Below are 14,572 nucleotides of genomic sequence, written 5' to 3'. Positions count from 1 at the left end.
ATCCAACGTTGCCAGTTGATCTTGAGAAAACTGTCATCTGTCATTAGTGTCATTTATGAAAAGTGATTTATTTTTTATTTTTTGCTTGCCTTGTTTTCTGTTTTGTTGCCCTTGCTAGTGTATTTTATTTTAGTTGCTTTTTGAGTTTTTTTATTAAGGGTTTAGGCGCAAATTTTCGGCTCCAATGCTTTTTAAATGCGTTAATTTTTTGCGAATACTGAGAAAGCTAATAAATATTTTTGAAAAATTTAAACACAGAATGAAAGATTACATTATTACCGAGGGCTGAAAGTCCCTTAGAATAAACAAATTTTTTCAACAAGGAAAAATAAAAATGGGCACCATCCATTTAAAGTGTTCTTATCTTCAACTGAAAATGTTCAGACAGCAGACATGCAGTTCTTAAACAGAAACACATTGACCATGCTAAAACCATCTTTATCAGCATTGATCAGACCCCTAATAAAGGGAAGGTACTTGAATCTGTATATAAAATTTGAGCTTTTGTCTCCTCAGGAAGCAGGGGACAGAACCTGTCAATACGGTATTATAATATCCCAAAGGTAATTCAAAAAACCTCTAAGCCACAATGACTTGGGCAAGCTCTCCATTTTTATTGAAAATGGTAGAGGACTTCGGACTAAATTGACAACTCTGACTCTAAATGTTTCTAACAGCTACTTTGATGTGATCATATTTACTGAAACATGGTTAACACCTGATACAAGCGATGCTGAAATTGGTTTATTTAATTACAATACCTCCACACAAGACCTGACACAAGAATCCATTAATTTCGACAGTGGAGGTGGTGTGTTAATAGCTGTTAAACAAGTTTTATCCCATCAGATGTTTCTGCTGGACAGGTGTCTGTTCAAATGAATAACAAAAATCATATTGACACCAAATGAGGATGCTATAATGGTAGACAGACTTTTTTATAAAAAATGAATGCATTGAGAAGAAAATTGAATTAAGAAGACTTGCTTCAGCAAGTGTCAGAGCTGGGTAGTATCCGGATACTTCTGTATCTGGATACTTTTCATGTATCCAGATACTTTTTAAATTTTGTATCCGGTATCCGTGATCAAATTTTAAAGTATCCGGCATCCGGATACTTTTTTTGATATTCGGATACTTTTAAATATTTATCGCCCGCCGATAATGCACCTAACATAGGCACAACACCGTCATTCCTTCAATCCAGATGTGTCTAATATGTTAAATCCCATTTTTCGTATTCGTCACCGTTATAATATATTATTATATAGCTAATGGAGCTTTGTTTTTACCTAATCAGTTATAAATCTTTATAAGTACGTTGTTTAATTAATTACTTACATTTATTTTTTATATTTTCTATATCTCTCTTTTCAAGAACCCCTTTTTGTATCCTGTATAATTAGAAGAAATTATTTTTCGGATTACATATATTAAAGTACATCTTAATATTTTTAATTTTATTTTAGTGTACCTACAAGTACAAATAAGTACAGCCCCTAAAAAGTTTAAAATTTGAAAACTCGGCTGGTCCGACGCTGGCCAAATTCAATATCAAAAGCTCAGGCAGTAACACGTTTGATTTTTACAGGAAAAATCCTGCAAATTCTTGTCTACCGAGTGCATGCACATCACATAGTTCTAATACTAATAATTTCTTAAAAAAAGTATCCTTCAAAGTATCCTAGGAAGTATCCGGATACTTGTATCCGAATACATTTTTAAATGAAAGTATTCGTACTTTTTTAAAAAGTATCCGGATACATTTTGAGTATCCGTATCCGGTATCTGGATACTTTTTTTCAGTATCCGGCCCAACTCTAGCAAGTGTAAACATTGAAAGAACTATACAATGGCTAAAATCTTTAAAAATCAAAGTACAAGTTACTTTATTCCTATTAAATAGTTTCCTTATATGAACTGATATAAATATTATTTGAGGTATTGTTAACCTTTTTACAACAATACTTAGTAATGATAAAAATTAATTTATGTGTACAGTAGAACCCTGATTGTCCGTGCTCCTCGGGGTCAGACATGGCATGGATAATTAAAATTTATTTCTTATATAATATAATACATATATACGTATATACATACATATGTACCTACCATAAAATAATAGAAAAAATGAATCTTTCATTACGAGTCCTCTTCTTGGCTTACAGAGTTTCCGTCGAGTGAATTAAGGTGATGCTATTTTAATAAACCCTCAAAAATGCAACTTCAGTATTAGAAAACCATAGCACGGATACTTTAAGCAGTTTATAGTGTACAATAAAAATGTGCATGATTATTCTACAAGGAATATGGGGAATATTTACATAGCAAAAACAAATTATAGAATGACAATGAATTCATTAGTATTCAGGGGTTTTAATGAGTTTAACGCTCTACCAGGTGAATTAAAAAATACAATGTCACTAAAATCTTTTAAAACCAAACTTAAGCTGTATATTAGAAACAAGTGATGTAATACTTTATTATGTTAATTTTATGGGTGGGTATTGTATGGTATTATATGTTGTAAATTTATTTAAAGTTTGTTTAATTTCATTTGATGTTGCTTAGTTATATTTGATTTTTGTAAATGATTTGTAATATCTATTCTCTACATTTATTGTATATTAGGGTAACCTATTTAAATGAATAAATATCTGTCTATCTATCAGGGTTCTACTGTATATATTATCTGAATTCACAGATAATATGAGTGTAGTCAAGTGTGAATATTCTTTTCAAGTAAAAGTACCTATAAGAAATAAAACAATCTTTTAAAACAAGTTTTTTACTTATATAATTGGAATAAAACTGATAATACATACATACATACTTAGACTTATTTTTTCATACATATTTAAAGCAACTGATTCATAATTTTTTCCCACGGAAGGGTACAGTATTTTATTTAAAATTGGAATTATACAATTGGTTGACTTTAAGTGGCCAACTTGGGCTTTTATTTTTATGATAAGTAAATAAATGGCAATAAATTGTCCCAGTTACTTGCAGTCACATCAGCTTTTTTCATGCTTCTCCAGTTTGGTTTAGCATAGCTAAAGATATTTCAACAGAGTTACTGTAGCTTACTTCAACATTATTTGAGTAAAATAGAGCTAAATCATAATTTAGTACAATATCAGTAGCCCATTTATCAGCAGACTGGTAGTTGTTGACTATGTTGTATTATTGTTTTTTAAATTATCCCCACTGTTGTTTGATGTCTGTGGTGCTTATTTTTTTCAAATTTTCCATGGTATGCCTGTAAGCAATAAAAAATAATTATAAACAAAGTTGCAGAGAAATGGTTCTTTTATCAAACCATTATGTAATCACTTATCGAAAAATATATAGTAATGTGCCAAATATATGTTTGCATTTACCTGAATTTCCAGCTTTACATGTACAATTACATAGGTACAAACATTTTTAATCATTTCAATTTATAATTATAATGGTTTTTGGTGGGGTTGTCCTTTCAAATTGCCCGTTTGAAGGCACAATCACTGCGGTTTTCCCACTAGATGATAAATATTTCACGGTTGGAAACTAAAATTGCTTTCCTTTCTACTAACTACTAAGGTTCTTTATCTTTTAAAATGTGTTTAAAATATCTTTATCCTATCAAAAGTTGTTAACAACATAACCAAACATAACATAACGACAAAGATCATCAGACAATGACAATTGACAGTAATTGATAGACGTCTCTTCTCATATTTGAAGATGTGGCAACAATGGATTTCCATAAGAACTTTAGCTCATAGAGGTATATATTAACATAGAGGGAGCCTACCTTCCGCGCTTCCTGACGACAAGATCTCATGGACTGGATTGCTGCATCTCTTTCTAACACATTGTATCGAAAATCTATGATGATATTCAGTGTGAAGATAGGCACGGAAGAGGAGGACAACTGTAGCAGCTTTAATATGCGTAAGAGTGAAACAGCACTAATCCAAATAAAAAAGATGGTGTCGTCACTTCGCTCTGAATGACACTCTCTCTATGCTAATATATAACTCTATGCTTTAGCTCTTCCTGTGAATTGGACGGCGCCCCTTTAATTTACCGTGCCATTCTCGTATATTGTGTTACCGACTGTACTGACAGTTGAGAAACTGTAACGTGCCCAACAGATGTCGCCCAAAAAGTTTTGGTCCACTGGCACTAACCACTATCTTCACAACGGTCTTGACAACACCTTGACATTGACTTATTTGAGGATATTTGTGGTTGTGGAAACAATTAAAATAATAATTATTATAAGCGCTAAATCTAACTAAATCAGTTTTATATTGTTATACAAACATCACATTTTAAAACCAATTAATTTGGTGTAGTTGCAGCTTAAACAAATGTGATACAATATGTCTAAAGTAGAATATTCTCTATAGATGCTCTCGTATTTTAGGTGTAGTTATTTCCACATAATTTTTATACAAATAGTACCCAAATACAATAAAGATGTATATAAGTGATTTACGTATTGCTGTAATATGTTCTAGTAACATGAACCGTAGTATGGAAGCTCACGCTTTTTTGGCCAAAAAGGGATTTGATGTCAAATCTTATGGAACAGGTGATAAAGTGAAAATTCCAGGTTCTTCTTTTGATAAACCCAACGTTTATGAATTTGGAACCTCTTATGAAGAAATATATCTAGATTTGCTTAAAAAGGACAAATCTTTGTATCCTTCAATAATGCTTTGTTTTACTTTTGCAGTTTATATTTTTCTTTGTTATAATTTAAAATTAAATATTAGTTATCTAGAAATGTTCTTGTAATTTGCAATCTAGATATTTATGTTTAGGAAACTGCTTATTAGTATGCCACTTCTAGAAATATTATTTTCCTTCGCATTGTCTGCCTACTGATCGACCATTACAAATGAGTAAAAATTGAGGTTTGTATACTTATCAGAATTATCTATCAATGATTCATATTCTTATTTAGGTTTCTTATGTGGAGGTTATGCCACATTCATAGCAGTAGGTTTTGCCTTGAATGGTGCAGTACTTAGTTACCATGATGAATAACAGCCCAGCCGTGCCCTGAGGATGCTACATAAATATAATTTTAATGTATGGCTGATTCCATTTCAAATCACTCAATTTTGTATCTCCGATTTGTCTGAAAATTGGTATATAGCATCTGCGGAATGTAGAAATAAATCATTTAAGGGGGAAGTCTACTGTGACAAGGGACAAAACGGATTTTCTGGATTTTTTTCTAACAAAATATGACTCATACATTAAATTAAATTAAACCGTCATCTTTATTATATTCAGTATTTGTAAAAAAATTTCAAGTCGAAATATTCAAAATTGCCGTCGTGGCACTCCTTCAAGTGCAGGTCCGTTTTTTTAGGTGCCCAAACAGTGTACATGAAATCTCACGTCTGGGTGATCTGAAACAAAAAACAAAATATGGTTATCATCTACATAGTATTGACTCTCGTCTGACTGAGGATTTTGTCAATAAAAAATTTTGGCGCCAAAAAAAAAATTCTTGAAATTATTTTCTATTTTTTTTGCTCAAAGGGCCTAGCCGGGTAAGATGATGAAAAGTGCCCCCAAGTCGATTCGAATTCCATATAGGTCAATGTTTAGCATATACAGGGTGAGGCAGATAAAGGGCCTATTAGAAATATCTCGAGAACTAAACGTAAGAGAATCATGAAAATTGGAATAAAGGGGTTTTGAGGTGTGAGCTATTTAATGAAAATATTTTGGTCTCTTTGCTACTTCCGGTTATACCGGAAGTTGACTGTAACTTCGTTTTTTTAAATGGGACACCCTGTATATTTTTACATTTTTGGATTCTCCTTGATTTCTTCTTTCTTAAAATATAAGGTTTTGTAATATTATACAGGGTAGTTTAAAAGATAATTACGTTTTCATATTAATTTCGTAGCAACATTCACACCCTGTAGAATTGTAGTAGTTTGAGATAATAAACTCTGTTTACGTTCAAATAATTTTTAATATAGTCTACTATTTTTAAGAATTATTGGTATAGTTAAATTTTTCATTTTAGTATACAGGGTTGGTCGAAACTCGAAATGAGTATTTTCTGAGTTTTCTTAAATGGAACACCCTATATTTTAGTATTGCAATGAAATTATATTTTATGGTACTTTTTAATTGTATAAGCATTCCCTATACCCAACGGCTTTAATTTGTGAGTTATTGGTGATTCAAGCCAAACATTAATTGCAACACAAAATACGTGAAATTTTATTAGGTTGGCCGTGAAAATATTCAATCATAAATAATTTTTCGGAAATAAATACATATTAATCTAGACTGATACTTAAAATTGCCAATAATGGTTGATATATCAAAATATCTACGTAGTTAAGATTGTTGGTGCGATTAACAATTAAGCACAAATTAAAGCAGTTAGGTATAGGGAATGCTTAAGAAGTAAAAAAGTACCATAAAATATCATTTCATTACAATACTAAAATATAGGGTGTTCCATTTAAGAAAACTCAGAAAATGCTAATTCCGAGTTTCGACCCACCCTGTATACTAAAATTAAAAATTTAGCTATACTAATAATTCTTAACAACAGTAGACTATATTGAAAATCATTTGAACCTAAATAGAGATTTTGATCTCAAACTATTACAATTATACAGGGTGTGAAAGTTGCTACGAAATGAATAAAAAAACGTAATTATCTTTTAAATTACCCTGTATAATATAACAAAAACCATATTTTAGGAAAGAAGAAATCAAGGAGAATCCAAAAATGAAAAAATATATAGGGTGCCCCATTTAAAAAAACGAAGTTATAAGCAACTTCCGGTATAACCGGAAGTACCAAATAGATGAAAATATTTTCATTAAATAGAGCAGTCTTCAAAACTCCTTCAATCCAATTTTCATGAATCAGTTGCTTTTAGTTCTCGAGATATTTCTAATAGGCCCTTTATCTGCCTCACCCTATATAGTGAAACTAACTTTCTGAAATTTTTAGCCCCCTAGGTGGTCATGTGACCCACCTAGAGCCTAATTAGGGTTTTTATGTTTTTATTTTTTATCTCAGCCGCATCGAGAACTAACGAAAAACTTTAAATAAAAAAGTTCTGCCCGAAATTTTTTTTTTTTAATTTTTGGCAGGAAATTTAACTTTTAGAACGATTTTAAAATTTTAAATGAGTATAAAAAATAACTAAGACATTCGTTTTCACGAAAAAAAATGTAACATGTATTTTTGCATAATGTTTCACCCTGAATTTTTTCAAATTTTTAAAATTGGTGAAACGCACCTTTATAAATAAAAAATTGCATTTTTTTTGGTTCTTTTTTCGTTTTTTGATACAATTTTATACATATTTGTCAAAAAAGGTAACACCTTTACTGGAGTAGGTAAAAAACTGAAAAATAATTGGGGTTTGCTTGATAAAAATTTTTTGTAACGCCATCCATTTTCAAGATAGACGTTGAAGAAAACAAAATTTTACACATTTTTTACGATTTTGCCGAAACTACTATCAACATTGTAATAAAATTTGGCGAGTTTTAAGAGGTAGTTGTTGTGCATTTTTTGACATACAATTAAGAATTTTATATTTATCATTGGCGCGCATAGGGGTAATGGTCTGAACTTTTTAAAGAAAAAAGATAGTACGCCACTGACATATTTCAAATTAACAATCGTTTTTGAATTCCTCGTTCAATTTGTGACAAAAAGTCTATCTTCCTATTTTTTCATACGACGCGCCATTTTTATTCAAAAAATAAAACATCTTAACCCTTACAAAGTATTCGAACCTCTATGAAATAAAATACTACTATTAGTAGTTTCTACATCTACATAAACTCGTACATCCATTATAAAAACTAAATCGAATACTTTGGAAGCGTTAAGATATTTTATTTTTTGCAGCAAAACTGCGCCTCATATGAAAAAATGAGAAGATAGTTTTTTTATCGCAAATTGAACGAGAAATTCAAAAATTATTGTTAATTTGAAATATGTCAGTGGCGTTCTATCCTTTTTTCTTTGAAAAGTTCAGACCATTACCCCTAAGCGCGCCAATGGTGAATATCAAATTCTTAATTGTATGTCAAAACATGCACAATAACTACCTCTTAAAACCCGCAAAGTTTTATTACAATGTTGCCAGTAGTTTCGGCAAAATCGTAAAAAATGTGTAAAATTTTGTTTTCTTCAACGCCCTGTATCTTGAAAATGGATGGCGTTACAAAAAATTTTTATTAAACAAACCCCAATTATTTTTCAGTTTTTTACCTACTCAAGTAAAGGTGTCACCCTTTTTGAAAAATATGTATAAAATTCTATCAAAAAACGAAAAAAAAAAACCGAAAAAATGCGGTTTTTTATTTTTAAAGGTGCATTTCACCAATTTTAAACATTTGAAAAAATTCAGGGTGAAACATTATGCAAAAATACACGTTATATATTTTTTTCGTGAAAACGAATGTCTTAGTTATTTTTTATACTCATTTAAAATTTTAAAATCGTTCTAAAATTTAAATTTCCTGCCAAAAATTAAAAAAAAAATTTTTCGGACAGAACTTTTTTTATTTAAAGTTTTTCCTTAGTTCTCGATGCGGCTGAGATAAAAAATAAAAACATAAAAACCCTAATTAGGCTCTAGGTGGGTCACATGACCACCTAGGGGGCTAAAAATTTCAGAAATTAGTTTCACTATATATGCTAAACAGTGACCTATATGGAATTCGAATCGAGTTGGGGGCACTTTTCATCATCTTACCCGGCTAGGCCCTTTGATGTTATTATTGTTTATAACAATTAAACAAAAAACGATATCAAAAAAATTCTTTGTCAGACTAGAGTCAATACTATGTAGATGATAACCATATTTTGTTTTTTGTTTCAGATCACCCAGACGTGAGATTTCATGTACACCGTTTGGGCACCTAAAAAAAACGGACCTGCGCTTGAAGGAGTGCCACGACGGCAATTTTGAATATTTCGACTTGAAATATTTTTTACAAATACTGAATATATAATAAAGATGACGGTTCAATTTAATTTAATGTACGACGAGTCATAATTTTTTGGAAAAAAAATCCGGAAAATCGGCCTTTTTTTCCCTTGTCACAGTAGACTTCCCCCTTAAGGTCGAATTGTCTTCTTCGTTTTCTTCTTTTTTTTTTCTCAAAACGTTATTTTAAGCGATTTTTGAGTGATTTGGTATTTATTTAAACAAATTTGCATTTTCTATCGTAAAGTATCAATGGAAAACATAATATTTTAATTGAAGGGACTCAAAAATGTCATTCAAGTTATTTTGATTCAAAACAAGTTTTTAATCAAATTTTATAGTGTAGAAATTGTTAAAATACTGTTTTTTTACATTTTCTTCCATTCCCAAAATACATCATAATTGATTTGACTGAAAATTTGCCCGCAGATAGCCAAAACATAGAACTTTAAGTGGTTAGGAGGATTTGTATTATATTGCAACACCAAAAAAGTTACATGTAATAACATAGTCAAAAATGTAGGCGTCTACTGTAAGTACAATTAACTCGGAAAATATTGACGTCACGACAAAAATTGTTAAAAAGAAATTGTAATAATTGTAAATACGATTTATTTGGAACAATTTCAGTTCCTACCATTTTTGTCGAAAAGTTAAACATGGCGGAGATATTGAGCAAAAACCGTTCTCCTTTAAAATCAAGATGGCGGCTACCGTAACGGAGGAATTCATTCGCGATTTTAAATTTAGGCTACTATAGACCCCTAAAGATTAGAAAAATAAAATTTTGGGCAGCTCGGCATGCAAGGTCAAATGCTATCCCGACTGGACTAATATACTTTTGAGTCTGATATTATTGCATGTAACTTTTTTGGTACTGTAATATAATTCAAATCCTTCTAACCACTTAAAAGTCCCATGTTTTGGCTATCTGTGGGCAAATTTTCAGCCAAATGGATTATGATGTATTTTGAGAATGGAGGAAAATGTAAAAAACAGTATTTTAACGTTTTCTACACTATAAAATTTGATCAAAAACTTGTTTTGAATCAAAATAACTTGTTATACTGCCATATAATGGCATTTTTGAGTCCCTTCTATTAAAATATTATTTTTTCCATTGATACTTTACGATAGAAAATGCAAGTTTGTTTAAATAAACACCAAATCACTGTAAAATCGCAAAAAATATCATTTTGAAAAAAAAAAAAAAGATTTTTTGACCTTAAATATCTTATTTTTACGTCTCTCAGAAGCTATGCACCAAGTTTCAGAAAAATCGGAGATGCAAAAGTTTTTGCCTGTGTGATTTGACCTGGAATGTACCGTATCATCAAGATAAACTCACACATGGATCATTTAAACACAGGGGACAAATATTTGATAAATGTCACAAATGAGACACACAAATATAAGGTGTTGCAACAACATGCTACAAATGTGAACCTTCATTGCTTGACTGAGAAGGTAAAACTAGGCAGAGAGGTGCGGGAGGGAGATACTTTGTCACCAAAACTATTTATAACAGTCACTATTTATAACAGTCAGTCATTTACACGATTACAGTGTAACTCAAACGGTATCAACATTAATTGGTAGAAACCAAATCAACTCCAATATGCTGATGGTATTTTTCTCATAACAGACGACTTAGCAGAAGCCAGAGTTATGCTAACAACAACTAGTGCAAGTAACACAAAGTGTGGAAAAATGTCTTCTTTTTTCTTGTAGCACTACAGCTGGCGTGGGTGTTGGCTAACTGCACAACTTGCTTTCATCTCGAATGGTCATCCATGAGAGTTGGGTCAGTGGGTAGTCCCATTGTTTTTAAAATCGTATATTGTCTCTACATCACATTAGTGGGCATCCTAAGGGCCTTCTTCCTGTGGGGGCTTCTTCCCAGATTAACTTGGCAAGACGGTTATTAGGAAGTCTATGGACATAGCTAGCCCATCTTAGACTATGAGATTTAAATCCTTCACTTGCCCTATACATCTGTGGAAAAATGTCACAATCCATTTAAAAAAAAGAAAGCTTTCAACCAGTGCATTTGACCAGTCCTCACATATGGAGCAGAAACCTTAAATCACACAAAAAATCAGCAGACAAATTGAGAAGCATACAAACTAAAGTGGAGAGATCAATGCTTGGAATAAGCTTAAGAAATAGAATAAGAAATGGGGAAGTTCATGGACAAATTGGACTGGAAGATATTATTGAACATATTACAAGAAAAAAATGGAGATGGGACATGTTGCGAGAATTAAAAAGACTACAGGTGGCCAAAAAATGTGCTTTAGTGGAGACTATGGGCAGACAAGTGAAGCAAGGGAAGACCAATTCTGACCAATTGGATAGCAGAAGTGTAGAACAGAAAAATATGGAAATATCGGACATGTGCTAATAGGCTCATCAGCTTAGGGTCATAACAGGCTTCCTTCCGATACAACTAGTTTATAATGGATTGTTTTCATAAAAAAGGTAGGATAATAATTTTTATTTTTTATAAAAATAATTTAATTTATTACATAATTATACATGTTTTAAATAAATAAAATCAATTTACAATTAGTCCAGGAACCAAAGCTTTTCACCTCGCAATTTTTAAAGAATAGATCGATTTGCTTGAAAATTTGAGAATAAGTAGTGGATAGTCCAAGGATCAAAATCTATATGACGCCAAAAGGCGCTTTTACCATGGGGGTGGTTGCCACCCCATCTCGGGGGTGGAAATTTTTTATTATATTTTGACCGCAAAAGTTAATAAAAACATTCATTCTAAGCAAAAAACGTTTTATACATTTTTTTTTATAAAATTAATAGTTTTCTATTTATTCGTTATCGAAAGTGTTAGTTTTATATCTAAAAAATCAAATGTTTTTCGATGGTATACTCATTTATGATTCACTCAATTTTTGCTGTAAAATTTTTTTTTCGAACCAGGTTCTTGGGAATTAAATAACCTACAATTTCATAATAAAAGATTTTTTCATATCTCTGATGCTAATCTTTCTATTCTGAAGAGAATGGCATTTTTTACCAAATTGCAAAAATTCGTTATTCGCTTTAAACTCCAGTTTCTTAAAAACGAATCATTCTAAGCCAGTCAAACTTCTAGAATCTATTAATAATACATAAATAAAGAATAATAAATAAGGCCAATGACTAAAGACACCGCTAACTTACATTATTATGTTTCCAGTTGGATTTCTCTTGATTTTTAACCGTAACATTTTTATTTTTTATCTTAGAAAGAGATCTATAAGGCTATTAATATTAAATCTTTTTAAAATCCGCTGGCACAAAAAAAGTGACATTGAAAGGGTTGGTAAAGGTGGTTTTTGCATATTATTACAAGTTTTAATTGTCAATAGCTCACTCAATTTTTGCTGTAAAAAAATTTTTGCAAACCAAGTTCTTGGCAACTTTTGAGGCTGCGAAACATGGGTGGTGACACAGAAATCTGCCAATGTATTAGATGTGTTTGAAAGAAAAGTATTACGTAGGATACTGGGCCCAATAAGTGAAAATAACAACTGGCGAATTAGGTATAATAGAGAAATATACGAGCAATATAGCGAACCAACTCTAGCACAACACACTAAACTGCAGAGATTACGGTGGGCAGGGCACGTGGTCCGCATGCATGAGAATAGAATCCCCAGAAAATTGCTGAATGCAAGAATGCAGGGAAGAAGACCTAAAAAGAGATGGGAAGACGAAGTCGATGAGGATGCCAGGAACTTTCTGGGAACGCGTTCATGGAAAATAACAGCGGTAAATCGAAATGATTGGAGAAGCTTATTGAAGGATGCCAAGGCTCGATTTGGGCTGTAGTGCCATTGGATGGATGGAAGTTCTTGGCAACTAAATAAGTTACAATTTCATATTTAATTATTTTTTCGTATTTTTGACGCTAACCTTTCTATTCTGAAGAAAAGGGCATTTTTACCAAACTACAAAAACTCGTTATTTGCTAACTCTATTTTTTTTTAAACTAATCATTCTAAGCCGATCAAACTTCTAGAACCTATTAATAATAAATGAATAAAGAAGACCAGATAAGGTCAATGACTAATTTTAATCAAGATGGTGATCATGGGGTTGTTTCCGATCACTTTCTGCTGAAAAAAATAGGGACTGACATTCTTTTCATTATAAGTCACTTAATTTTTGAGCTAGAGACTTTTTTTATTTCTGGAGATAGATATAAGCTTTGTTCCAACATGAACTTTTGGACGGTCCACGACCATCACCGTCCTGCGCAGTACCATGGAACATATTATTTCGTTCCCATGGAACCCATAGAACGTTAATTATCTAGTAACGAAACGGTAATCTGACGGTTCTTGGTCGTGTTGGAACAAACCTATTATTAAATACTTTAAATTAGTTTGAATAAGTTATCCTCGAAAAAATGCATAGTTTTCCTGTCTTTTGATTTTGAAATTACAATATTTAGCATTTGACGAAGAAGAGATATAATAAAGTATGTATAGCTCGAGTACTATTGGTCTTAAAGAAAATTAAAATAAAAACGGTTTTGTTTATTTTTTCAAACCTATAAGTTACCTAACTTTATTATTATCCAACATAAGCGAATGAATAAAAAAAAAACAGAATGTTGCGAGAAAACATAAGGCTATAGTTCGGTTTTAATTTCAGTATTTTACAAATGCTAGAATATTCCACAGGGTTATGCAAATTTTGAGAAAAAAAAACACAGTTTGATTCATACACCCGGTACACAATGAAAATTTGCCTGTTTAGGAACAATATTATTACAGCGATATTGTTAAGGAATAAGGCTATAACATATTAAAAAAATCACTTAAATCGAACAACTAGTTTAGGAAATTCGAGACATCAAAAATGACCCATTTTTAAGGCCCACTCTCGTTAATGGTTTGTTGTTTGGTTAACAATGCTGTTTTCCCAACACTGGAATAATACAGGAGGTCAAGTAATAACATTGTGATAATTACTCTTTTAAAATATAAAATTCTTGTTCTTGTAGTGCCTATCTGTTTGGTACGTTGAATCCTTGTTTGCCTTCTACTACTCCCTTCAACAGTATAGTAAAGATATAAAATCATAGTAATTCGATTTTTATGCCATTTTAGCCATTTTTTGAAATTCAGATCTTGCTTTCTCTATCCTACATTTGGTTTCTAGGGAATGGTCCCAGTTTTACTTGACGTTTGTACCAAGGTAGGTGTATGTTTTGGTTCCATGACATCTCATAGTTATTTGTTTCTAAATTTTTTTTTTCTAAATACTTAACAGTTTTTTGTTTCTAAAATTGGCACCATGTCTTCAGGATATGCTGGTATTTTGGGCCATTCGATATTAAATTAGCTTTAATAGTTTCGGTAAAGTCAAATGGATGGAATTAACACCAAAAACGCCATTAATATATTTCGATACATAATCTGGAGTTTAGGAGTTATACAGGGTGTTTGATAAAGAATGGGCCATAGCTTAATCTTAGATTCCTGAGCTTAAAATAGGTCGATTTAAGCTAACTTACCTTAGTACAAAATTTGATAATAATCGAAATACAGTCAGAAGTTAAACTTTTATTT

At 31.4% G+C, this 14,572-nt stretch overlaps 1 protein-coding gene and 1 long non-coding RNA gene across 2 annotated transcripts in view; one reads left to right on the top strand and one right to left on the bottom strand.

Moving 5' to 3' along the window:
* Positions 1-2,772: 2,772 nt before the first annotated feature.
* LOC126892433 (uncharacterized) lies at positions 2,773-4,067 on the bottom strand. Its single transcript, XR_007700829.1, has 2 exons — positions 3,384-4,067; positions 2,773-3,262 (listed from the first exon to the last, which is right to left on the bottom strand). It is a non-coding gene; the product is annotated as an uncharacterized LOC126892433 (long non-coding RNA).
* Positions 4,068-4,190: 123 nt separating this feature from the next.
* The window catches only part of LOC126892432 (RNA polymerase II subunit A C-terminal domain phosphatase SSU72), a 46,340-nt gene continuing 35,958 nt past the window's right edge, over positions 4,191-14,572 (top strand). Inside the window, exon 1 of the mRNA XM_050661960.1 lies at positions 4,191-4,691. Within this exon, the coding sequence (XP_050517917.1) occupies positions 4,468-4,691 (224 nt within the window). The 5' untranslated portion in view covers positions 4,191-4,467. The remainder of the gene's footprint in view (positions 4,692-14,572) is intronic.

This window comes from Diabrotica virgifera, chromosome 9, assembly GCF_917563875.1.
Source record: "Diabrotica virgifera virgifera chromosome 9, PGI_DIABVI_V3a".
NCBI classification, from domain to species: domain Eukaryota; kingdom Metazoa; phylum Arthropoda; class Insecta; order Coleoptera; family Chrysomelidae; genus Diabrotica; species Diabrotica virgifera.
This window is presented reverse-complemented; position numbering and strand designations above follow the sequence as displayed.